General features: G+C 40.4%; 1 protein-coding gene across 1 annotated transcript in view; it reads left to right on the forward strand.

Annotated features, from left to right (window-relative positions):
* The first annotated feature begins 1,916 nt into the window (after nucleotides 1-1,916).
* Nucleotides 1,917-27,498, forward strand: part of eya4 (EYA transcriptional coactivator and phosphatase 4) — a 54,194-nt gene continuing 28,612 nt past the window's right edge. The window contains exons 1-2 of the mRNA XM_059357004.1: nucleotides 1,917-2,517; nucleotides 7,160-7,220. Of these exons, the coding sequence (XP_059212987.1) occupies nucleotides 7,188-7,220 (33 nt within the window). The 5' untranslated portion in view covers nucleotides 1,917-2,517; nucleotides 7,160-7,187. The remainder of the gene's footprint in view (nucleotides 2,518-7,159; nucleotides 7,221-27,498) is intronic.

The raw sequence follows: 27,498 nt of genomic DNA on the forward strand, positions 1-27,498 counted from the left end.
GACTACAACCTCCACAGTACAGTAGGAATGTAGTGTTGAAGCATCAGTTCACCCAAATTACACTTTACATTAAGTCTGATTCTGATTTTTAAAGTTGATCAGACATGATCTTAGTATCCTGTTTGTCCTGGTAACCTTAAATTATTTCTGGTTTGCAGCAAATTATCGAGTAAAAAAGCACAAGCATTTCCAGACTTGAACAATTTATTTGAAAGAAGAATGTTTTGGACAGAGCTTGGAGCTTTCAATCAAAATACATCAAAGACTTTTGTAATCCAAAAAGGTTCAAATGTCACATGAAATATGTTTTAATGAATATGGTATGATATGGGGGAGGGGGGAGAGGGATTTCTCCTGAGGAAACTCAAGCAGCCAAAACTCCAAATAAACTTTTACAGAAGCAGCACAGAAAGCATCCTCTGCTACTGTGCCACAGTGTGGTTTGCCTGCTGCGCTGCTGAAAACTGACTTGGTACGGGTGGTAAGAGCGGCACAGAGAATTGTGGGAACTGGGCCTCTGAACTTGCACGTGAATGTAAGCCGTCTACACAAGAAGGCTCGCAACATCAGCAAGATCCCGACCCACCCAGGTCTTAGGGACCCTTGTCAACGGGAAATATGTGCAGAGCCATCAAAGTCCGAACAAGCATACTGAAGAACAGCTTTTCCCCAGAGCTGTAGCCTCCATCACCCTCTCTGAGGACTGCAAATATTACCACACACCCACCAACTGCTGCTTATGCACCTCAACACTTTATACTGACTTTTTGTGCAATACCTTTTTCATTCATTATTATTTATAATATTTTATTATCTTGTTTTTTTTCCTGTTCTCTCTGGCTTTTGGTCACTGAATGTTACAAAATGAAATTTTGGTCTAATGTGAAGATATAATGTTGTTGTGGTACAGTCTTGTCTTAAATTTAATGAGTTATACATTTTAATTTTTTTTGTACATTTTTTTCATTTTACATTTTGCATATTTTTGGTATTTTTCTTAAATAACTGTTAACACATAAATCTTATTATAGATAATTAAAACAAATAGCTAGAGAGGCCCTCAGAGAGCGCAGACGTCTGCCGAGACTATGCCTTGATTCACTTTGTTAACAAAATTATAATAAATAAATAATTTTTGTATCTTTCCCTTTGGATCCAATCCAAAATTTAAATGGTTCTTCTTTGGCACATGCTACACCCTTCATACAAGTTTCATGAAAACCAGGCCAAAGGTTTTTTCCAAACTCCTGCTGAATAACAAACAAACCGAACCCAAACCATAACCCTGTTGGCAGAGGTAGGAATATATAACTGCATGTATATAAAGTTAAAGTACACAGTTGAGTTTCTCCAATAGAATTATACGCTATTCCTGGTATTTTGGAGAGTGGTTTAAATGACATTAAGACATTTGGTGAAAAGTTAACATGTATTTGAAACATTAAAATAAAATAGAAATTGTGGTGAAAAATGTAATGTTATGGGGGATGTGGGGGGGACGCCTGACCTTAGTACTTCTTAAATCTTGTCTACGGCTCTGGCAGCAACATGTGTAGAAACAGGCTGCAGCTAATCACAGTGTAACAATTATTTCCTGCTGTTCACCTGTTTTTTCTAACAATATTTGGAATACACAGACAAATAATGCTGTGTATCAGATCAGAAAACTATTGTATGCTTCAGTTTAGACGGGAAAAGGCAAATTATATATTTCATCATTTCATTTGGTAATCCATGTTTTCTTGCAGTCTGCAGCCGGGATCATCTCCAGCACCCAATTACACAGAAAAAGAAAAGAAGTTAACATTAAAATAAAATAGAAATTGTGGTGAAAAATGTAATGACTATGGGGGATATGGGGGGGACGCCTGACCTTAGTACTTCTTAAATCTTAGATAGATAGATAGATAGATAGATAGATAGATAGATAGATAGATAGATAGATAGATAGTGCAGGCTGGTCAGTGGGTGCATGTTGTTTTTGCTCTGATGGGATAAATTAAACTGTGAGCGCGTCATTTGGGCCAAACTATTAATAAGAATGTCATTTTGGTATCCCCCCTCCTCCTCCCCTCTGAACCCCATTAGTCCTTTGGACACTTGCCCAATAGTCTCCGCATGGCAGCTGAGCGCATGCGCAGCGGCACGGTTTTCAATAATGAAGTTGAGCCTAATGCCTGTGAACTGCCTGCTGCTCAAACTTGGACGCGGAGTGAAAATAATGGTGTTTCCCGCAGAGGTGAGCGGTCCGGTCACCGACACCGAGACCCGGGACTCCGGTTCGAGTTTGTAAATTTGTTTTAACGACTCTGAGTTACTCCTGCGGGCTTGTTTCTGGACTCTCTCTGCTGGTAATGGCCAGCAGTGGCTGAAGTGTTGTGATCCAGTCAGTGACAGCCTGCAGACAGCAGGGAGAGCTGTGCGGCGACCACACTGCATTTGATTATGAGCTTTTAGGAGAAGTGACGGAAATCTGGGAGCTGATTTCTTGCTGGGACGAAAGTTATTTATACACAGGTATGTTTGCTTTGCCTTTTTTTATTTACAGATCTGTGGTTTTACTCTGACAAACACCACATAAGTGGCAGTTTAGGTGGCTGCAGTCCGAGGACGATAACTCCATAACTGTCATAGTTAATCACTGATTTAATTAATGAAATCTTAAATAAACAAACGATGCATTAAAGTATGATTCCTGTTCAAAATCATGATTTATTTAAAATGATTCATCCTCCAACAATAAATTATAAACTGAGTCATTTACATAACTGACAACAAAATTCATTCATTTGTAGCCTATAATTGTTTTTATTCTAAGGCAATTTCATACCCATTTTTAGGCCATGATTGAATGGAGATGATTATAATATTTAATCAAGTGTCCAGTTTGTGTCCGGGATATCGGCAGGTTAAAGACGATTCAATTTATTTTTTTCCACAGACTACTTAATTTATAGGTTAATTAAAAAATATATATTTACACAATACATGATCTTGAAGTTATTCCTAAAAGCCTGTTACAATCTTTTTGAGTGTTTTGTATTAAGTAAGTATTATTATTATTATTATTATTATTATTTGATGAAAGTAAATTGATTGCTTTATTCTGATGATGTTTGTCTGCAGGCCAATGTGGTTTCTACATGTTTTTTTTAAATCCAGATTTCATCACACATGAAGGACTTTAGTGTCTCCTCCTCTGCCAGCATCCCTCCTCGTGTCCACGACTTTTCTCCCCATCTCTCCTCTCATCCCACGTGGAGTTTGTGTTTATATTTGATATGTAGGAAATGGGAATCTTATACCACGGGCCGGGCTCTCAGGGCTTGAATGGCCCCTGGCTATTGGCCTGCTCCTAACAACATGACAAGTTACGCGCCGACTCAAAATCTGATAGGCCTACTGCGCCGTAATCCATACAGATTAGATTTCACATTAAGGACTCATACTTAACCAGTGCGCATTAATGCGCAAAAGATGGATGGACGGGATTTGCTCTTTGGAGATTTGGGGGGATGATAAAGCCCGGAACACACAGAGGCTGAAAATAAATCATTGTTCTGGCCTTTTTTTACATTTTATTTTGAAAGAATTAATGAAAAAAAGACCATACCGGAAAATGCACTTAATTTAAAGCAGAAGGTTTAGCACATAAGGAAAATATAAGTAGGCCTACTGGGAATTGACATTTTCTGTCCTAAAACATATTGAAATATTTGTAAAAAAAAAAATTACAAAAACAGTTTATGATGTGCATTTTTGTCCCAGTACATTTCTTCTCTTTTTTATTTATAATCTATATTCATTTTTTAATTTAATTTAATTTTCCTGTTGCAGTGTTAGTATGCAAAAATATTTTAGACTCTTTTGAAAAACAATTCCGTATTTTGTTCCGGAAGCGGAAAGAGGTGCAAAATTTATCTTATATTAAATGAATTATTACGTACCACAATAAAACAGCTTCTTGCGAGGTAATTCCTCTTATTTTTTATTCGACTTTACCTTGATTAAATATCAAGCTATATATAGATTGGTATAAAAAAATACAAGGCCCACACAAGACGTTTATTTATTTTTATTTTGAATGATTAACAATGTGTTTTTAAATGTGTTTTCTCCGTATTGCTACGGAAAATAGAGCGTGAAGAAGAAGAGGGGAGACGCGTGTCAGCGTCTTTCGTCTGAAAATTAAAGACGAGTGGAAATAAAATGACTTAAATAATAATAAAAAAAAGTGGCATCTAAAAAAACACTGCATAAAAAACGATTGTTCAGTCCAGTACGTTTGAGTCGCAGTGAATATGTGACTTTTGACTGCAGCCAGCAGCAGTCTGCGGTTTGTTCAACATTCTCCTCTCTTCGCTTTTATAGCGTGAAATTACCGCAGTGTAGCTGCGCAGTCCACTTTCTAATCCTCCGCCGTCCCATGTGTGTTTCCTGTGTCGCTGTCAATAGTCATGGTGAGAAATCTAATTCTCTCTTCTGGGACGATGAAGGAAATGGCCGGCATTGTTGATTCCCTGTGCAGTGTCAGGTAACTTCTGGTTTCAGGGCCGTGTGAGGCTGACATATAGTGGAATAACATGTGAGATATGGGTCTCAACATTTAAACGCATCGGGCCAATTCTAAACTGCCATAATCACTAAGTTAAATAGTAGTAATTGTTGTTAGATATGTAATAAATGCATAACTTTATTCCCCATAAAGCTCATAAAGTGATTAATAATCTTGACTATATATGGATTTGCAGTCCACCATCACCAAAGGAGAATAAATCATGAAGGAGAGAGTAAAAAGCAAACAGATAGAAGTCTGATTCTGTCCTCCACAAAGGTGAGAGGGGGAGAGAGGAGCAGAGGGAGACGAGGAGGGAGGGAGGGAGGCTTGGGCACAAATCAATTCACCTGAGAGACGCATTATTGTCTTCGGTTTCAGGCCAGGAGGAGCTGAACGCTATGAAAAATTAAAAGGATGCCAGTTAGTTTAAAGGATCGAGCCAGAAAAGTCCACAGCGCCTGAGTGCACACACACTGAACATGCTGAAAACAGTCTGATATTGGCCTAATTTAATGCTCTTTCTTGGTATTTTGGGACACATATTAGATTAAATTTCCATTTAAAATCAAGGATGTAACAAATATTGATACACTTGAGTATCAGGCTATTATGTTTTTTTATACTGTATTCATTCTCAAAAACAATGTAGCGATTCTTTAATAATAGTTTACATGCAAAGATTGCAGAAAGATGAGGTATGATGATAAATACAGATCTCCCTGTTCTGATTGCATAAAAACATATAGGCTACTGTGACAGTTTTCTGTAAAATTAGATTTAAAATCGCAATATACCGCCATGCTTACAATATCACATGGATTGAATATTATCACGCCGCTGCATCAGCGCTGTCATAGCTATCAGCCTCAAAGGTATGGGTTAGCAGGGGACTGTTGTACTAACGTTAATTGTTTGGTGGTGCCCTCTAGTGGCCGTAGTAGATATTACAGCAGTGAAGAAGTCCTATAAGGAGTAGATGGCTCCTTAAATACAATACTTCAAACCGGGTGACCAGAGTTCACATCCTGGGAGAAACTAAAAGTGTGAAAGGAAAGGTCACTATAGGTCATTTTTTATATAAGTGTCCCGGTGTGCATAACATAAAGTATTCTGTCCAAACCATGACATTTTTTTTACCTCAACCTTACTGTGTAATTTGCCAATTTATTTCATTAAGTAATTTGTCAGGTATTTAATCCAAAGAGTTATCTTTGTTGAGAAATTTAACCACGTACTTTTTATTTTCTAAACCTAAACAGTAAGCCGAAGCCTAAAGAACCTTGATGTGAAATGTGAACTGCAACCGGTGACCTGCACATAATAATAAGTGGAGCATGCACCTTGTTAACACTTTCTATTGGGCTGATAACAACTGATAAAGGCCATTTAATGGGCTGATGATATTTAAAACACGTAACTACAATATATCACAATATAGTGAATTGTAACCCCTGTATCACGATATCATATCGCCAGATTCTTGCCAATACACAGCTCTAATGAAACACTAATCGGCCTTTGTAAAAGGGTAAACGGTTCTTTTACATGTCTTTTGTGCACACACCTACACACCGTACACACATGAACTCTTAAATAAGTCCTGCACTGTATGACACAAAGCTTTGATTATGCCGTACAAACATGACATTTGCATCCTGCTTTTGATACTGTTTCAAAGTACAGGTGTAGAACAATATGAATTTTACTGAAAGGGGAGTGAAATAGAGCAAATGCATAAAAACAATATATTTTCTTGGGGGGAAAAAATGAGGTGGAAACAGTTAAGTGACACTCCTTACCACACTTGCTGGGAACCACATATCTAATGACAGGGAAGGACTTTTGTGTTTGCATGTGAGTGCGTGGCTTCTCTGCCTACTCTTTTGTTCAACTGTCAAACTTTTTCACAATATATCAGAGAGGAGCCATTTTGTGCCGTTCTGTTGGGATGATGCCATTGTTTTCCATTCTCTCAGCCGGCCTTTTGTTGCAGCGTCACCCTCTGCGTGACAGTGGCAAAAAAAAAAGACAAGGGTGGAATCTGTCTTTTTCTGATTGCAACATCCAATCTCACTTAAGTTGTCAACAATCACCTCGGCCTCGCCGTCGCTCCGGACTCCTGCGCCAACCTGTCTCCTGTCTAGTATTAATAGGGTCACTCACTGTCTTCGCATGCTAGCCAGCCACTGTGACTGTGGTCCAGAGCCAGCCAAGCAGCCCTATCATTTACACTTCTCCATTTTCATTGTTGATATTTACTTCTGCAATTATCTCTCCACTTCACCCTCGGCTGAAGATGATATGCTGAAGTTACCGCTGCCGCTTCCCTCCTTCAGTCTCCTGTTGCTCGCACATAAACACTGACAGAAGGTCTAACGGACAGATGCACATTGAAGTGAAAAAAAAGAAGAAATGAATACAAAATGGTGCGTGGTTTCATCGATAACAGTGCTTACATTTAGCAATCAGACGCTCTTAAGCAAGCGTCCCTGGAAAACACAGTTAGTTCAGGTGATGATAAAACACACAGGTAAATAGAAAACCTTTTTTATTTTATAACCATTAATCCATATTTTATTTTCTTATGTTTCGCCCCTTAAGTGCGTGGAAGATCACAACCTAAGAAGCCATGGAGGCCTCACAGGACCTCAACGAACAGATGGTGAGTTAAACGCTACTGTATGCATTTAAGTGTGTGTGTGTGTGTGTGTGTGTGTGAGAGAGTGTGTGTGTGTGTGTGTGTGTGTGTGTGTGTGTGAGTATACCTTGCATCGGCCACACAAGTCTGAGGTATGGGTGTATTGGAGAGATGTGTGTGTGCGGTAACACACAGCAGATGTGGTTCAGTGAGTGTACAGTAACCATATGGCAGCAGTCAGAGTGAATGAGACTTAGAAACAATGCTGTGTGTGTGCGTCTGTGTGTGTGTGTGTGTGTGTGTGAGTGTGTGTGAGCATGTGAGTGTGTGTGTGGGAAGTGAATCCACAGTCATTTAAATGACTGATTCACTTAATTGAAAAAGTAGGAAGGTTTTTATCTCTCTCTCTCACACACACACACACACACACACACACACACACACACACACACACACACACACACACACACACAGCCTGAGGGTTTGTTAGTGTCTCAGCACAGCAGGCCGTCTCTGCGTCACGTCAGCGCAGCGTCCCAGTTCTGCTTGTTTAAAGATCAGGCTGTATTGTTGGGAAAATGATTTTGGCGGCGAGCGAGGTCCGCTCGCATTTCAAAGTCGTTAGTCAGCCACCAGAACAGGTGTAATTTCATCTCCTCCTCCTCCTCCTCCTCCTCCTCCATCAAGCTTGCTTCTCTCTCCCTCACTCTCCCTCTGACCTGCCAGCCTCGACAGTAATAATAGCGCGAAGTGGGACAGAGCACATGAAGTATGTTGTTTTTCCCCCCACTTTTTGTGTTGTTCTGTCAGACTCGCCCCGGCTTAGATTACGGGGCTGACCCCAGCGGGGTAGTGTCACTCACACGTACAGTATGGAACATGCACACAACAAAAACACACAGAAAAAAGACGGAGAAAGAAAGAGGAATAGTGGAGCATCCATCTTACCCCGCTGCCATCCAAATATCAAATATTGATGTCCATATTCCACAATTACTTCACCTTCTTTAAATAGGGCAGTGAAATCATTTATAATGTGAATTTGAGCTGCGGCTCAAAGGCATTGATTAATTGTTCAGGTTGGAAATGAGACCTCAGAGCAAGGACAGAGATTTTAATCATACCACACAGAGATATAGGCTTACAGGGCTGAGATTTGGGACTTCTGTGACTTGTTTTTGCAGGAAATATTCAAGTTCACCTCATGAAGCCGAATCATTTTAGGCATAGCTAAAATGAATGCAGTTTAAATCAACAACCCTGCAGAAAGTCTCACATTTAAAAATATATAATGCTCAGTCATCCGACGATTCAATCTATAAAATGTTAGAAAATAGAGAAATGTTTTTGTTGCACACAAGTTGACATACAAAGATGTCTTGTTTGGTCCCACAAACAGTTAAATACCCAAAGATATGTAGTTTACCATGAGACCATGTACACCTGAGAAAGTTATCAGAAGGAAGGAATCAAAATTCTGATAGTGAAAGGAGTTATTTTAGGGGGGTTGTGACATAGAAAAAAACCTCTCTTTCCCAATGTAAGTCTATGGGAAAACATATTTTTGGGTCCCAAGTCATCACGAGACAGACCTGGAAATTGTTGTTTTGCCATTATGTCAAAACTATGTCACAGCCTGGCGCTCTTATTTTACACCTATTTTAACATTAAAATACATTAAGTGTTAATACATCTATGACTACCTTCATGTAAATTATAAAGTCGTGTTTTTTTTGTGATTTGAGGCATTCTTTTCAGTTTTAATGATGCATAATGCAGCTGAATGCACACTGTGTGCAGTTTGAGCCTTAAATATATTGTGCTTTTACAGTTTTTGACTGAATATATGTCAAAGGACTAGCGAATGATCGCATTCTGTTTTGTTTCCCATTTAAACAATGCCACAATTTTTTTGTAATCGGGATGTACATCAGATTTTGTGAGGTGCATCTTACTATGAATTAAGATGATGTAATTGTGTATCACATTATCATGATATGATTCCACTCACAAACGACACATTGTCATATTGAATTATTGCCCAGCCCTTAATTAAACTGAAGCTTTTCATTCCTAAATTGATTCTATAATTATGGTTAATTAATTTTTTCTCTTGTTTAATATCCAAACTGAAAGTGGCTAATTCTAGGCGTGTCTCAGATGACTGGGAAAATGGCGCAGACCTCACACACAAAGTTTCGGGGAGTTGATACCTGATAGCCCTCCCCCTCCCCTCTACCCTTTTAAAGTCCCCCTCCGTCCCCTTACTTCCTCCACCCCGCCCTTTTCCCACCACATCCATCACACGTCATCTGGGTTATGGTCAGGCATCCTCTCTGGCCGCCTGCCTGCCGAGGGCCAGCCTGCCGTCTGGGGTCCTCGGGGAGCGCTGTAAGGAGCCCTGAGGCAGGGCCAACAGTGGTTAGCCCCGTAATGCTACTTTTAGCTTGTTTAAGTGTCTCGCTCCACCTGTTGTCACTTACTTGTTTAGCTTCAGAGAAAAGGTGATAACTGTTTTTTTGTTTGTTTTTCTGAGTGATGAGATGATGCAGTTTGGGTTAAATTCTATATTTATTTAAAGTATGAATTTGTGTAAGTATTAAGGAGATATTTAGTAAAGATAGATCACACACAAACTCCACACTCAGTCCCTCAGTGGCTCTTGATCCGACAGAGCCCTGATTGAAGTCTCCAGTCTGTTGGCTAGTGGAGGAAGCAGTGGGAGACGGGGGGGGAGCGGCGGTGTTTGTTGACCCCGGGGAGCCTTGCAGGATTTAAATGTATGGCCAGCAGAAGAAAAAAGTAAGAGAGATGAAGGAGGAGGAAAAAAGAGGGGGAAAAAAGGTTCTTTTAGCCGTAGCCTTTTCCTCTGGTGCGCTGGGAGAGGCCCCGAGTATGGCAGCTGTCCCAGTCTGTGTGTGTGTGTGAGACAGAAAGACGGAGCGCGAGAGAGAGAGACCAAGTTAGAGGAGGAAAGGGGTCAGGTTGCACCCCTCTTTCACCCCTACAACCCCATACAGACACATTCACACAAACTTACATGCAGCAGCAGTAGCTAAATGCGAGCACAGCCCAACCCTGATCGCCAAGATTGCATTGGCGTCATAGACAGTCATTTCAAAATCTGCCCGGCGACAAGGCATGTGGACGGATCACAGGAGTGCGGAGTGTAACAGCTACCCCCCTGGCATCCCTCTAGTAGGCTGGCATCCTAGTTGTGGCACCGAGGTGCACTTCAATTTCAGCTGGGTGTACAGTGATTCTTGTAAGATTTATGTTTAGTTGACAGCTGAGTGCTGCTGCCGTTCTAGTCACCCCCTGAACTGTACGGACGGAAAATTAGTGTTTTCATGAAATAAAAGCGATTACTCTTTCTCGCGTTATGATTGGTAGCTCTGACAAAGAAGGTGATGGCGCCAGACCGAAGTGGAAAAAAGAAGCAAAATGTGTAGCGTGCAAAAATACTGTAACTCCTCATCAGGAAGATATTTGTATGTTAAACTAACAGTTTTATAGTTTAGGAAATATGCCTATTTGCTTTCCTGTTAAGAGTGATGGAAAATCTATAGACAGTGTTTTTGACATCTGATTCCCCATGGTTTATATGGACTGCATCTTTTTTTTTTTTAAAGAAATAGTCGGGCATAAAAAAATGCAACTTGTCACTTTTTATCCGGTTTAAACAAATGAGATACATATGATAATAAGTGAGCTCTACAGGTGTTTTTAGACATATTGCTAACTCTGGACAGAGCCAGGCTAGCAGTTTTCCCACTGCTACTCTTTATGCCAGAGAGGGGACCAAGTCATTGTTTTGCAAGTCTCAAGTAAGTCTCAAGTCTTTGCATGAGTCCCAAATTCTAAACTTAGATTTTTGAGTCCAAAACAAGTCATAATGCCATTTGTAATGCCATTTTAACAACAGATTAATAATATTAAATTGACAAAAATCACAAATGTTTTTTACAATTTGTATTGTTGTTGATCTCTCCTGCAATTTAATTGGTTGCTGTCAGATCGGTTCAAAGAAAGTGGATATGGGGTCAATGTGTCAACTTGCTTGGAATGAATAACATTAGCCGATTCAGAAAATGAATGGAAATTAATTGATATATGGCACTTTTTATAAATAACATACTGTTTTTTTTATTATCTTGGGGCCTGAGGGAAGCTGTCAAGTGTTTCCACATTAAAAGGCTCAAGTCTTAGAGAAGTCACAAGTCTAAAGTCACCAAGTCCAAGTCATGTCATCGGGGTCCACACCTTTACTTTATGCTAAGCTAACCGTCCCCTCTCTGTATATAACTGACAGATATAGGAGCAGTGTTGATTTTCTCTTCTAATCTTTTGTAAGAGAGTTGATAACTGTAATTCCAATATGTTGAACAATTTCTTTAATATTTTTATATTTTCAGTGTAATGTGTTCTGGTTTTCTGACAACCTTTGTCCATTTGGTGATTTCCCTAATTTTTGATACTTGAATATGTGCTTATGATCTCACACCTGGTTGTAACGTATTTACTTTGGGTGCCCAGTGCCTAAAGGCTGATATCCAGAAACATCCTACACACAGAAAACCTAAGCGTAAAGAAAAAAAAAACAGGCCGAGTGCAGGGCCTCTGCAGATATAGACACTGCCACACGAGATTATTTCTTCTATGAGTCTATACATTGTGTTTTTAGAGGAAAATCCTACTCATTGTGCCTTTAAGATGCTTGAAACAACCCAAACATCTGTCCCTCTCAGCAAAACCTATTCAGTTCTCGCCCTGGTTGAGATAATCTATAACTCATATATGGGAGCTGAGTGAGAGTCTGGCCGGCAGGGAAAGCCAGCTAGGTGTGAGGTGAGCAGGTCACAGACAGCCTGCGAGCCAATCACAGTCTGACAGAGTCAAACCCCCAAACAGACTGCAGAATCCATCTAGAAACCCAGAGCAACCGGCGTGGGCTTTCTCGAGGAACGCACCAGACAGGAAACCACATGATATGTGTGCTTTAGTGTCTGCTGTGTGTGTGTGTGTGTCTCTCTCTGTGTGTGTGTGTGTGTGTGTGTGTGTGTGTGTGTGTGTGTAGGTGTTTCTTTCTCTGTTATACACATATACTTTCTGTGGTGTGGGACGGCTGAGGTCATCTGAGTGGAGACGGTCTTATATTGTGACCATGCTTGTTTAATGGAAGTCAATCAGAGCACAATATTTCATGCCAAGATTCCTCACTTTATTGATTACTCAAAGAGTTTTCAAGGAAATTCACATTATTGCCAGATGTTGTATTTCTCTCAACTGAACATTTTCACGTGAGAAGTCCCGAAGTAGTAAAACATTTTATATTTTGTTCCCAGCGACTTCCATAAATAGAGCCCTCGATAGCTCAGCCCACCTTTTGTTTGGACTGGTCTCCCGGCCAAACGCTCATCTGCCATTGGTTACAAAAAAAGGAGTGCATTTTCTCATTTTGCTGTGAAGGAAATGAAATTGCAACAGTTGTGCTTTGGTTACGGAGGAACCTGCCTGCCCTGCCTGCCGCGAGAACTTCCTCTGCTGCTCTGCTGGGAGATTGTATTTCTCTCTCTGCAGCGGAGAATCAGAGAGGTAGCAGAGGGGTCGCACAGGCCAGATGGGCTATGACCTGGGTCTCTGTCCTTACACTCACTTCTCTAGACGAGGGCTGCAGCTCACCGTTATTTTTTATCACTGATGCAGCCATTATGATTGTTTTGACATCTTTTTAAGACATTTTTCTGTCATTGACTATGGATAATTGCTGTTTATTTTCATCAGTGTGTCCTTTTTTTTTTTTTTTAAAGATTATTTTTTTGCCATTTTTGCTTTATTGAAAGTGATAGATAGAAAGGGGGAGACAGAGGGGAGGACATGCAGCAAAGGGACCTCAGGCCGGATTCGAACCCGGGTCCGCCGCAGGAAGGACTCAGCCTTAATGGTACACGCTCTACCAGTGTGAGCCACCGGGACGCCCCCATCAGTGTGTCCTTATATATATTTGTTTAAGGCCTAGATGAAAGCCAATTCTTTTCAGGTTATAATAAAGTTAGTTCTGTTATTAAATGTAAAAACAAAATGAGGTAAAAATTCCTGAACATCCCTTTAACCCTCTGAGCTTTTTCAGGAGTTGTTGGTTGTTGTTTTTTTTTGCTACAGCATATAAGTCCTGCACCTCTATGGAAATAGAGAAATCATTAGTAGAAGTTGTGAGAACTTAAAATTCATCTTTGTGCAGTATAATACAGTTTTATTGCCATAAATCACAAAAGATCGGGTAAAAATGCAAGTTGAATTTCTTTGATGATTCATTTTACAAAATCATATCTATCAATCCATACATACATTTTTTGAAGTGTCATCAATGTGTGTGTGTGTGTACAATCTCTACTTACAACCTCTCTTGTCCTCTCCCCTCTGCTCTGTGTAAACAGTTGTTGGTTTCAGTTGAGTCATTCATGGCTTCACAGTTGCATTGTGGAGCACATCATTTAATGTTTTTTATGGTATATGGTTAGTGCAAAGGGTTTATTTTTTAACTACGACATGTAGAATAACATGATTTTGATAAAATATCACTATTTTAAGTTTTTTAAGGTTATTTTTCTTTATGGAAGCATTTGTCACATGTGGTTTGTTCAAGGACAGTTGGAAATGTGAATATCTGATAATAACTTCTGTTAATGGCTATGATAAATGGTGTAATTTTGAATAACTCTATATAAATAATCTTCTCACTGATGTTCTCATTTGCTTATGTAGGTCATATAGACACAGTTTGATAACAATTAAAAAAACCTCTCATAATTGCTTTGAGTTCTACATAGTGTTATCACTGGTAGAATGGTGGTCCTTAATGGTTAAAAGCTACTGTATATTTTCTATAATAGAACTAACATTATTATTATTCAGTGTCCTTGAGATCAGTTAAATTTGCATTTTTATTTTCAATTTGTGCAAGATTTATTTGTCGATGTGTTTAAGACTCCCCAGAGAAGCACATTTGTCCATCTGACTATGTTTGAAATGGATCTATCAGAGAGACATTCTCTGTCCTTGATTCTTCCTGTCTGTGTGTCTGTCTGTCTGTCCCACCTTCTCTTTCTCCGCCGGCCCTGCCCGCCTCTTCGTCTCTCTGGCTAGAGTGATGATTCAGGGCCTATTGTGAAGTCAGCAATCCGATACAGAGCCAGCCCGAGAGCAGTGGGGGGGTGGGGGGGGTGGATGATAGAGGGAGGAGGGGTGAGGGATAGAGAGAGTAGAGGGGGTTGAGAAACAGAAGGGATTATGGGTGTTCTCATAGCCAGGTCCATGCTGTCTGGAGCCCCGGGCGCTTTGGCACTCTTACCTGTCCTCTGCTTTACCTGGTGCTCCCATTCTCTGATTTAGTCTCTGTGTCTCTTTGTCTTCCTTTATCTTTATCTTTCTCACACCCCCGGAGCTGTCCCTTCACTGTCCCTTTTCCATCTCCCTGCCCTTCCCTCTTTTCTTTTTCACACTTACGTACATCCTCCTCTGCCCCAAGCTGCCTTCCTTCTCCTCAGACATATGGTATAGTGAGTGATTTTATTAGGAAGATGATATGAAGTGTTTCAAGGCCTGGTATGATGGAACAGCTTGTGACTTTTTTCTCCTCGTCCGCAGTAACTTCTAATAATGTTGAATCTGAGAGCAGATGGCATGTGAGGGCATACCTATCTGTCTGTTGAATGTCTCACCATTTGTCTTTTTTGAAGGATATCTACCTTATGTTGTACCTCTCACATGCACACACACACACACACACACTGTGATGTCATGAGCAGCATTATTTAACAGGCAGCTGGGAGGCCATTCATCATTTAATTAAAAGCGTCTGAAAGGGATCTGAGGCCTAATGAGATTAGCTTTAATTATTGATGCCGCTGCTGCTGCTGCTGCCACAGACACGCACTTACACACACAAGCTCACAAACACACACACACACACACTTCAGTTATGACCACCACAGACTCTCTTAGACAGTCAACACACAAACTTGAATGTTCACTTTTTCTCAATTCTTTGCTGTCTTTACCTGCTCTCTTTTCCCCGACACACACACACACACACACACACACACACACACACACAAACACACACACCTCATTGATTTCAGTGGGATGTGGAGGGGTGGGGGGGGGGGGGGGGGTAGGCTTGGTGGACTTGGAGGGGGAAGGCTGTGGTATGGGGATCGAGCGGGGGGTGCGGTAGCTGCGGTCGGGTTAGGGATGAGGACGGGCGGGCGGGCGGGTGGGGAGGTGGGGAGGCTGCAGGAGGATGGTGTTGTGTTTCTTCAGGTCTCACACAGCAGCAGAGAGGAGCTCTTACTGATCTAATGCACTCAGTCTATTCTCCATTTCATCAAGCTGAATTCTGCCACAGAACATGTAAAAACCAGTGAGTGCATTAGGAAAATCTACCCCCAAATTAAAAAAAGTACACATTTTTACCTGTAGTTCTCTTCCTCAATCTAGATCGATTTGGTGTGAGTTGCAGAGTGTTGGTGATATTGGCCTGAGAGATATCTGCCTTTTCTTAAATATAATGGAACAAAAATATACCTTTAAAAATATCAACAGCCATATCTCTTTACACAATCATGACCTGGTTACTCAAGATAATCCACAGACCTTGTTGTCTTTCAACCTAGGCTGTCCTCATGAACAATTTGTATAATTTTCAATGAAAAGTAATGCACTGGAATTTGCAGGAATGCCAAGCAATTGTGTTCAGTGTGGAAGCAATGTAATGTTAAAAGTCATGTAGCCCACCTGTCAGGTGGGCGGGAGCGGATTTGCCAACCCCCCGGTCTTTCAAACAGGAGACCGATGTTTGTGTCCCGTTAGTGGAAGTTCTTTCCGGAAGCAGTGTTTTTTAAGTGGAACCCTGTTCTTTCCCCCTAACCTAACAAAGTGGTTTTGTTTCCTAAAGATTACCACTGACAGCATTAATGTGTTCAAAAGAATTGTGACGTTGGGTACAATGTTTTTCGGTAATGTGTTGAACCTAACCCTAATGAAACAGCCCTCATCACAAGAAACATTTTGTCGCATATCAGAGGAAATTATACGAACCCCTTCATGAGAATATGTTGTGTTACCAAACTACACCCGCAAACAGACGAGATGGCACACGATGTAAACATCAATGGTTTCCTCCTCGGCTGAGTCGTAATTTTTGCAGTATTGGTTAGCTATAAACTAATCTACAAAGGCTAGCCTCTTGTCTATGACTAGATGTATGTCCTTCTGAGTGGTTATATGGTTGGGGGGGTGTCGTTCGGAATTAAAATGCTCACAACAAGGTCTGTGGATTATCTTGAGTAACTGGGTCATCATTTCTGGAAAGACACAATGTTGTTGAGTTTTCCAATGGTACATTTTTGGCACATTTTGTGCCATCTAGTTCCATTGTATTCGAGAAAAGGCTGACATCTCCATGGTTAATATCTCCAACATTCGGCAACTCACACGAAAACAGTCTAGACTGATAAGTACAACTGGGGGTACGAGTAAAAATATGTATTTTTGATTTGGGAGTGAACTGTCACTTTAAGTAGCTAGTTAACCCTTTAACATCCATTTCCCAACCTCTAATTTCTCTTTAAGTAGTTTGTTGAATTTCATTGTTCTATCAAATCGTAATATTCTTGATGCATTGTGCATAATTTAATATTTATTTGCTAGCTTTTAGCTGTACTAAAAGTAAAATAAACTTATGTGTGTTGCCTAATGTTTGTCTGCACAGTATGAATTTGTAACTACTGACCTCCTCTTGATGCCCTTGAAATGTTTCAGGTCAAAGATGGAAGAAGAATCAATATATTAAGAACAATTTTGAGTTTCTAAATAAAGCCTAAACTTAAATTGTGATTCTTCACAAATAGTTATACTTTTAGAGTGAGGAGGACACATGTAACATAATAGCATATATTCTGTTACAACTACAAGCTTGGGAACGAATTTGTGACTCATCACTCAGCATGGAGCTGAGTCATTCAGATAATGATTATCTAGAGCTGTGGATTTTCAGTTAATTAATTAATCATATTGCCCATAAAATGCTGATTAATCAACTAATTACTACTGCACTACACTACATCTTGCGGTTCACTCTGCAGTTATCTCGCCCAGTGTCTGCCTTGCTTTGAGCTGATGTGCATATTGTACCTTTACACACTTCAAATCGAGTTGTGTGTTCTTGAGTATGTGTGTGTGTGCGTGTGACTGGTCAGCCATGGACTGGTTTAGGTTTCTCCCAGTTGTTTTTTTAATCACTCTCATCAGATTAGCTGAGCAGGGGCAGTCGAGGCCAAACGCTTCACAATTAACAGCGCAGAACCGGCCCGCACACACACACACACACACACACACACATACACACACACACACACACACACACACACACAGAGACACACACATCCATCAGTGACTTTTCATTTGTCTCCATTGAGTAAAGCTGCATTAAATCATGTCTGTGATCCCCTCACTCTGAGACAATGAGGAGCCAATTTAAATGGCACATACGAAGACCACCAGGACAGCGAGGAGGCCTGAGTCGCTATTCTCCTCCACAAACACGTGTATCCAATACAAGTTGATTAAATAAAAATAATCTTTGGGATTCTAAAATTAGTGAATTGCACTGACCACTCTGCCCAAAGTTACAAAGGGATGAAAACCGACGTGAGGCTGATGCAGTTAATGTAAGCTGAGTTACAGCCTGCCTTGGTTCATCATTTTCATTTATATTAATACCATATTTTCACTGAAAAGAACCTGAGGCACCATGTCAAAAAGGCCGAACCCGATTCAAACCCAAACACCATTTGGTAATATTTGCCCGAGCATGGCCCAACCCACTGGGACCCAACTGATCCTGTCGGGCTTGGGTCGGGTATCCACACTCTATTAGACATGTCCAGTCCGTTCTTAGTAAACTGCCAAGTATTCAATCTCAAACAGCAGGATCTAATGATGGTTTAGGAAAGGCTGAATTGATTTCATATATCAAAAATGTTCAGCTTTTTCTTTTCTGTTTGTTTTTGATGCAGCTTATAACATCACAAGTTTTCATACAAGAGGAGTTGTGACGTCAGAGATGGCTCAAATTCATGTAAAGCTGATTTCCTTATTAGGTCTCTGATACTGAGGGGTCACTGATTGATTGTTTAATTAATTTTACCATCATGGAATAAAATCATGCCGCATATATTCACATTTGTGAAAGTTATTCATTATTACCAAAATACTGCCTAATAATTTACTGTTAATTGACTAAGGGGCTCCAGTTACTACTGTGTATCATAATATTAACTCTTTGTTTGGTGAAATGTGGTGAAAACATGTTTCCTGTCATGGTCCCGCTGCCCACATTCTGCTGTAGAGAGATGCTGTTCAATTTCATCACGGTAATGAAAAATATTCAAATGACATAACCTGGTTGGTTGAACTTATTTTAAATTGAGCTTTGATATAGTTTAAAGTTGCAATTTGTCAAATCTTATACATTAAAAGAGGAGAGGTGGTTCCAAAGTTGTATTTTATGCAACAAAATAACTGTTATTTATTTGTTATGAATTTTCAAGCCGATGATCTCACGCAGCACATAAACCTTTTCAAATGTTCTGTATTTATTTGTTAATAGCGTAACATCTCTGTGTTATATAGCTGCATGTTGGGCTCTTGTTTCTCAGATTGTTCGTATCTTCAATCTGAGTTCAATCTAGAGGTCAGCGTCTAGTTTTGGCTCTATTTCTGTCTTTTTTTCTCTCCCTGGGCCATTCAAAGACATGTGATACTTTACTATGTGTGAATATACTTCATTTCTGTGTCGAATGTGAGTAACATTAGGCAGCTCTTGGCAAATTCATGTGAGCAGAGGCAGGTAAAACGAGAGAGAGAGAGAAAGAGAGAGAGAGATCGAGAGAAAGAGAGAGAGAGAGAGAGAGAGAGAGAGATGTTTTTGGAGAGTACCTTTTCACCCAAACACCTCCTCCCCCTCCTCCTCCTCCCCCTCTTCCCTGCTCCACAGACTCACCCTGTTCTTCCCTTTCACTCCCTCACTTCTTTTTTTCTCTTTTATAGCTTCCTACTACACCTGAAAAAGGGGCATTTTTGGAGGCATAAAGAGAGGGATAGTTTTACACCTCCCCAGGCCGGGGGAACTGGGGGGTGTAGGAGGAGAGGTGGAGGGGGGGAGGGAGGAGGCTCGGCACAATGTATTTTACATGAAAGGAAGGGGATAGAGTTACCACACCGATAACCACTCATACAAATGGGGAGAGCTTTGAGCAGGGGACAGGTAAACGTGTGAGACTGTGTGTGTGTGTGCGTGTGTGTGTGCCGGGTGAGAGAGAGAGAGAGAGAGAGAAAGAGAGAGAGAGAGAGAGAGGGAATGTGGAGGACAGACTGAGATGGAGGCTGTGTTTGTGTGGTGAGTAACATCCTTCATGAGTGCGTTTTGTGGTCGACACACAGCAGTCGATGTCAGACAGAGGCTGGATGATCACATTGCACAGGTGTGTGTGTGTGTGTGTGTGTGTGTGTGTGTGTGTGAGAACGTTTGTCCTTTTTTAAAAAAAAATCCCTATGATTTTGACTTTCTATGATTCTACTTCTTTCTTTTTTTATATACTAATAAAGGAATATTTCAGCATTCTTAGAAATGTCTGTCAGAAAGTCCATACCAGCAGCCGGTTAGCTTAGCTTAGCATAAAGACTTGAAACAGAGGGAAACCACTAGCCTGTCTCTGGTAAAACCACAACTTGTTGTTTTTACACTTATGTATCTGTACGAAATAAACAGAAGAGATGTAATGTGTTAATAAGTGAGGGTTAGACATGCTGCTAGGCACTGTTTTCTTTAAGCTTAGTAAGTTTAGCTTAACTACGCTTTAGCTTCAAATTTATTGTACGAGCACAAAAACAGTGCTATAGAGAGTTGCAGGGATGATTTATTTTTGTAGGCCAATGCGGAAGTTAGCATTGCTAACATTGAATTTTTGGATTATTGCAAATCACTTACACATTTGTTTTCAGCAGGATAATCTTCACAAATGAACAACACCTTTATGTTTTTTGAAGCATAAATACAAACAGCCAGAAGTAAGAAAGCTAACATTAAGACATAAATAAACTACATCGCAGTAGCATGAGTGTTACTACCACAATAGCGCTGTAGTCTTATTTAGCTGCTTGTCAGCATTTGTTTTTTTTAAGACACATAAAAACTTCAGAATTCATGACTGGGGTATTTACTGATGTATGATTAAATATCGTAGAACAAAATGTGAAAATCTCTTTTACCACATAACTTATTTCAGGCATCTAACCAAAATTATTAACTTTGAGATGAAAGAACTGGAAGTGCAAAAATGCTAACATATTTCTGGGTTTTGGACTCACTCCTGCAGCATAAAACTCTTGGTAAGAAAGCAAATAAGCAAAATTTCCCCAAATGCTGACAATCCCTGAAACTCAGTTAAATGACTTTTATAAATGAGTTACCAAATATAAATATAAAGTGTCTGAAAATTCACTTAATGAATACAATAACTTAAACTGAGATAATAAATGCATTTCTGTAGTTTAAAGAAATGTCTAGGAAGCTTGTAAAGAAATCCCACCTCAGAATAAATTAAAACAACAAGACAAAGAGATAAAGAGCAGCAGAGTGTGTCTTACTTTCTGCTGAGTGGAAGATAAACTGCTGTTGTTCCACTTGAAGAACAACGTTTTTCTCGAGGGCCTCTTGAAGGGGACCAAGACACTTTTAAAACCCTCCTAATGTCAACAACAACCAAAGCGGCGTCCTGTCATTTAGCGGTCTAATATACGACCCGCTTCCTTTGCTCACTTCACTGCTCTGATGAGCCGACGCCACGCTACCGTTTTGTTTTTTCTGCCTTTTTTTTGTGTGTGTGTATTTCATCAGGCGTGTTTTGGGACACCTCCCCTGCTCCCCTCTCCACTTGCTGTGAAAATATTTCATCGGGGATGTTTTTGGACGACCCCCTCCTGATGGGGGTCCTGCCTGGCTAATAATAAAGTGCTTGAGTTGTCAAGCGCTTCGGCAACACCCTAATCTGTTCTGACAGCTCGTCCTCCACATGCGCTCTCCAGCGTCCCACACACGAGTGCATGTCGGCGTGCACGTACAACACACTTTCAACAGACGTTTGCACTGATGTATGCACACGGGTCCACAGACAGTCTATCAATCAGGATGTTTATTGGGGTTGGGGGGGGATGAATGCTGTGGGACAGGGCCGCATGCTGTCACCATGGTGACGGAGCTAAAGGTGGCCGGTGCACAGTTGGAGTTGGTGGCCCTGTTCCAAATTGGTCCCTTGGCCTGTGTACATTTTCAGCTGTTTTATGCTGCCTTGTAGATGTACAGTAACCCTCAAACTGGCCTGTATTGTTGTTTAAGGGTCAGTTTACCCAAATTCAAAAAATCTCACTTAATTATAGTGTTGTCTCGCCATACAAGAGAGTTTAGATCTTGTCTGTAAATAATTCAAATGCATGATGTTGTAACTGTTGTAAAACCAAAGTAGGCACGTGGGTAAAGCAAGAGCACAGTGACAGGGTCTTCAAGATAACTCCGACCATGTTAATGTTCATCTGAAGCGTTGGACAACTACCAGTGACATTAGTCGTGTTTCCATCAATGTGCACATTAAAAACATTTCCATGAGAAAAGCTTGATGGAAACACCAAAATTTGCTAAAACAGGAGATGGAAACCATTTTTCCAAATGTTCTGACGTAGTGAACATTTAACTCAGATGACTGATCAGCTGTTTCTGAGCTGACATGAAAGAACAATTATAAGCTGCCCAATTGAATCCAATTCCTGAAGACGTCTTTCCATTTTGTCTTGTGGGTGGCCGATTAGCAACCTTTTTTTTGCTGTTTTTTTCTCTCTTGCGCAATCTCTACTTCTTCTACTGTTTACTGATAGATTAGTTTCTAGCAACACATTACACTGCCATCTTCTGACCAAAGTTTTTTATGCAGCTTTTTAAATTTGCTCTAAACCAGTTGATGAAAACGATATTACGATATTACGACATACCACTAAGGTGGATTCCGGCCAGAGGTCTGTTTGTTTGCTGCATGTCTTCCCCTTTCCATTCTCTCAGCCACTATCAAATGAAGCATGAAAAAAACAAACGAACAAAAAAAAAACCTTGACATTTAAAAAAAAATTAGCCTTGACTAAACTCACAGGTATACAGACAAAATATATAAATGCAATTACCATCAATTCAATTATGTAAATCATTTCAACAAAAACAATCTACAAAATAAATCTTAACAAAAATAAATCTAATTTTACAATATTTAGTGTGTTTTTTAAGTTGTTGTTTTTTTGTCTTTTGTGGGCTTTATTTGATAGTGGTAGAGATTCAGAGTGAAAGGGGGAGACATGCAGGAAATGGCTCCGTGCTGAATTCAAACACACTTAATGGTGCTTGCTCCACCGATGATCCACCGGGACGCCCAATATTTAGTGTATTCTAAAATGCAATATTTTAATTAAACAGAAAAACATACATGCAAATACATCCAGATTCCTGCCCTGCTAGTCCCTTCTAAAGTTATGGTATATAGCATCTTATGTTTAACTACTTTTAAGTTCATCTGCTGTATTTATAGCCTTCACCTTAATGAAGGGAGCTTCATGCAGCTCTGAGTGTGACTCCAAATGGAGTTCACTTCATGACGGAATGGAACGGTCTGGTTTAAAAAGGGCTGTAGTCGAGCCTTGACTAACACACAATCAATTGTTTCTTATAGCAAGAACGTAGTCCTACCATTTAACAGTTTAAATGTTACTGTTCAAAGCCATAAGCACAAAAAATGAGATCACATTCACCACCAAGGACCAAGAATCTAATATGACATTTTCATTATAGTGGCACTATTGTGGTGTTTTGGATGAAATGGGTCATACGTTGATGCTGGTTTAAGTGTGTGTGTGTGTGTGTGTGTGTGTGTGTGTGTGTGTGTGTGTGTGTGTGTGTGTGTGTTTGGGCGTGTGCCTCCCCTGACAACACCTTGATGACCACAGTGAAAGAGTGCCATCTTCAGACCGAGGCAGCCGGGAATCCACCTACTCCCCCACCCGTCCCTGCAGCTCAGCTCCACTTCACATATGACGCACACGTGCAGCCCGTGTGGTTCCAATTAACACAGATTGAAAGTGTGTGTGCTCAGGTGTGCATGTGTGGGTGAGCTGGGAGTGTGTGTGTGTGTATGTGTGGAAGGAGTGTGTGTGTGTGGGGGGGGGGGGGGCGGGGGGTGAATTGCATGGTGCGAAGTTTATGGTCTGGCCTGTATTTTCTACTGCACAGTAAGACACCACGTCTCCATTTACCGTCTTAGCTTCATGGAAGTAATCACGCTAGAGAGCTCCCATCGGCGGGATTTGAGTCATACACACGGATGTTTTTAATTTTCAGGGCTCAGACTTATTTGAGTTATGTTATATTTCATGCACGGGCTGGTTACAATGTGGAATTTGGTTTATTTGTTTCTAAAAAAGCTACATCTGTTCCATTTAAAAGTTCTCTGGCTTTGAATTTAAGCTTGAGTGAGTCTGTAGTGAGTGACAGCAGAGAGAGGGAGAGAGAGAGAGAAAGAGAGAGAGGAGGGGGAGGAGGAGAAGAGAAAAAGAGGGGGAGGAGGCAGAGGAGGAGAGAAACAGGACGAGTGAAATGTTCCCCATTACCGGAGTGGAGGAAGACAGGAGCTGTGTGTGGATTGACCTCAGAGAGATGGAGAGAGAAAGAAAAGCGTAGTTTATTTCTCCGGAGTGAAAAAGAAGAAGACTGCGTTTTCTCACGTAGAGCAGGAACAAGAAAAACGTGACACCTGGAGTACAAAGTGAGAGGCAGGTAGATAGAGACGGGTTGTGTTTGGAGGAGTGTGTGTGTGTGTGTGTGTGTGTGTGTGTGTGTGTGTGTTTGTGGCTGAGTGTGAGGGGAAGCCAGTGGATCGTACAGCTCTGTAATGCTGTGTGGAAGTACAGGACTGCTAACTGACCTGATTACACTCTGAGGTAAGAATGCATCTGCAACTCTGTGTGACGGGGTTATATTCTCAAACTAAGGTCGTAGTTTAATTTGTCAAGCAATTATAGAGCTGTCTAAAATGTTGCAATATAACACTAAAGATACAATTTTTTTTCCTTTTTCCTTCTTTAATTTCTGAAGTGAATAAATGTATGAGAAAGAAATTATTAAAAATGCAATTTAATATTGTAAAAATATTGAATTAGGCTCAATGGGTGAAATATTCAAAGCATCAGAAAATAAATAGGGTTAGTAGGTTGTGGTGACAGAACTGTAATTGTTTCAGGGTGAATTTAGTTTACTTTAAAATACACAAATTATATTTCAGAACACTTTCTGTCAAATTAATTGAATTTAACTACATGGTCAACTGCTGCCTCAATCTGTTAGTTTTTTCTGAAGATACTATTTTTAATTATCATTAAATATTCTTAATTATTTGTGCAACATTTAGGTTTTAATGTAGGATTACAGCTCTTTTCTTGAATTTATCTAAAAAAATATCCCTCATGAAATTAGTAATTTAATGAGCAATGCACAACTAATTGAAATTATAGCTTTTTAAAAAAAAAAAAATGTAATTACTGTTTTTAAGAGACGACTTGAAAAATGTTACTTACAAAAAATCTGTAAAGGGAATTAATCTAAATGTTTGTTAAAGACAAGAGATTTTTAGAGCCTTCATATACGATTTGTGTGTGTGTGTGTGTCTTTGTGTGTGTGTGTGCAACTCTATGCATGGTATCGGATGACCCATTGCAGATGGGTTGGGTTATTACCAGAAACACATAGCGCTATTCTTTGCTCTCACTCCCTCTCTGCCCCCTTTTCTTTTCCTGCGCAGTGTTTTCACCGTTTGGAAAAAAACAAGACAACAGAAACTTTGCTGATGCACCTTTTAGATCAGAGTTTAGAGTCTTGAGTGAGCTTGTTAAAAGGAAAATACAGCGCAAAAAAATGAAATAAATCACCCAGAACTGCTTCTGCTTATATCTGACTTGCACCTATTGTTTCTTTTTCCTGCCTTTGAGGGTCAAATTTGGCCTCACATTTTTATCACAGCTATTAGATGATTAATATCATAATTAAATAACAACACAAACAAAGGCGTGTGTTAATTCCCTTTAAATAAATCATTGTTATTAGTGCTAATTACCTGGAGTACCTGTATTTATCCCTCAGGGACTCCCCGGGCCGGGCAGGTTGTGTTCCAGACCGGTCACCCGGCCAACCGGGTCAAAGGTCACCTATTTAAGTGGCTCAGATGACACAAATGGGTCCTTCAGGCATCGTGGCCACCTAATAGAGGCCCTTCGTTTTGTTATTACAGATTAAATTGGGCGTGTTTTACTGCAAGATACAGAAAGAGAGAATGACACAACATATGTGAATGCGACAGCTAGTGTAGATTTTTGTAATTTTATTATTTTGATAGTAGCTTCAAGAGCTGTCATCGACTCAAGAAATTCTAAGGCAAGAGATGTGCTCATTAGTTTCTTGTAAATAAATCATTAAGCATGAAAAAAGCATAAAAAATGACAAATCCAAGAACCAAGAAATAAGTCCATAAATAAAGATTAGTTGACTGATTGACTAAAAGCTGGATATCCTAGCAGTTTTGTGTTTGGATTGGATTGGATTAAAACATTAATAACATTTAAAGCAAGTGAATCTTTTTTTAGCAGAGAGCAGAAAAATGCGTGCAATAAAGGAACAAACTAAATAAAAGTGTTGAATTATATTAAATACGTTGTACTTCAAGTTAAAAGCAGTGAGATACTGAGAGAGGTGAAACTCAGAGAGGTCAACACTGAGAGAAAGTGTGCAATGGATAAAGCACAGCGATAAAAGCTTTTCAGGATCAAAGCCCTCGTGTGCTTGTGTTTTTACAGATCGTGTTGAGACAGAAACAGCCGGGGTTGTGTGTTTCCCTTTGTGTGTGGGTGTACGTGCGTGTGCACATACGGGCCGTGTGCTCTCCCTCGTTTCTACGTATCCCTGCGTGTGCGTTACATGTGGATTGCAGTTTCTCACGGCCACGCTGTTGATGTCGTGACTGACAGCCTTGTTAAATTTCAGTAAAGCATGAAACGTGACATGAAAGTGGCTTGAGAGAGAGAGAGTGTGTGTGTGTGTGTGTGTGTGTGTGTGTGTGTGTGTGTGTGTGTGTGTGTGTGTAAAGTGATCCATACGAGGGCACCAGCTCACCTTTGAACCCTGTCTTAAACAGCTAAGTGCTGCTTCTTATTCGCTCTCAGCAGGATCCTCTAATCAGAACCATAACACCACAACTCAAACAAAAATGCACACACACACACACACACACACACACACACACAGTGAAATGTCCTAGTTTCCAAATACCTGGAGTTTAGTGTCTGCTTGGCCAAGCACTTTCTCTGTATACTTACCTGTGATTGCGATAATGTGCAAATGACTTGAATATATGCTGCCTGGGTGAATTTGACCACGTGTGTGTGCGTATGTATGTGCATTTCCGTGTGTGTGTGTGTGTGTGTGTGTGTGTGTGTGTTTGGCACCTCGCGCGTGTCCTACACCTCGACAGTGTGTTGACACAGTGATTATAGGGCAGCTGGTACACATTGGCCCTCGCTCCGCCCTGCATTTACTGTTCTAATTAGTTCCTGTTCCAAATAAGAGAGAGGAATTTTAATAGAGAACCGCTGGTCTGCCGTCGAGCGCCGCATACCCTCACACACAGCGCATGAAACCAGCCTGTGTGTGAGCGCACGCTGCGGTGGAAAGGCACCGAGGCTGAAGTGTGTTTTCTTAATTCTTTTTTTTTCTTTAATGATGAAGGAAAAGTTCCAGATCGCAGTGATTGACACGACCAAATGCCTCGGTTACCTCCCCCAAAGTCGAGGCTCGATTTAGTGTCTACGGTGACGCGTTTAAGGGTGCAGAGTGAACCCTGTGACCTAACATGACCCAGCCGCGACCTTTCAACTCTTTAAGGGTTGAGGAAGGGGCTTGAGCTCCGGATGGAGCAGGGTCACGGGTGAACAAGGGAAAGTTAATATCTGCCACTTAGACGCCAGTTAGCACTTCTGTCACGGTCGTGGCTACAACTACGGACAACAGGTTTTGATTTATTATGACTTCTGTTTTTAAGTCACATTTAAAGATTTGGAAAATTTTAGGTCAAATGCATTTTGTTTCATTTTATGTTTCCTT

The sequence above is a fragment of the Centropristis striata genome, chromosome 18 (genome assembly GCF_030273125.1).
Source record: "Centropristis striata isolate RG_2023a ecotype Rhode Island chromosome 18, C.striata_1.0, whole genome shotgun sequence".
Taxonomy (NCBI): domain Eukaryota; kingdom Metazoa; phylum Chordata; class Actinopteri; order Perciformes; family Serranidae; genus Centropristis; species Centropristis striata.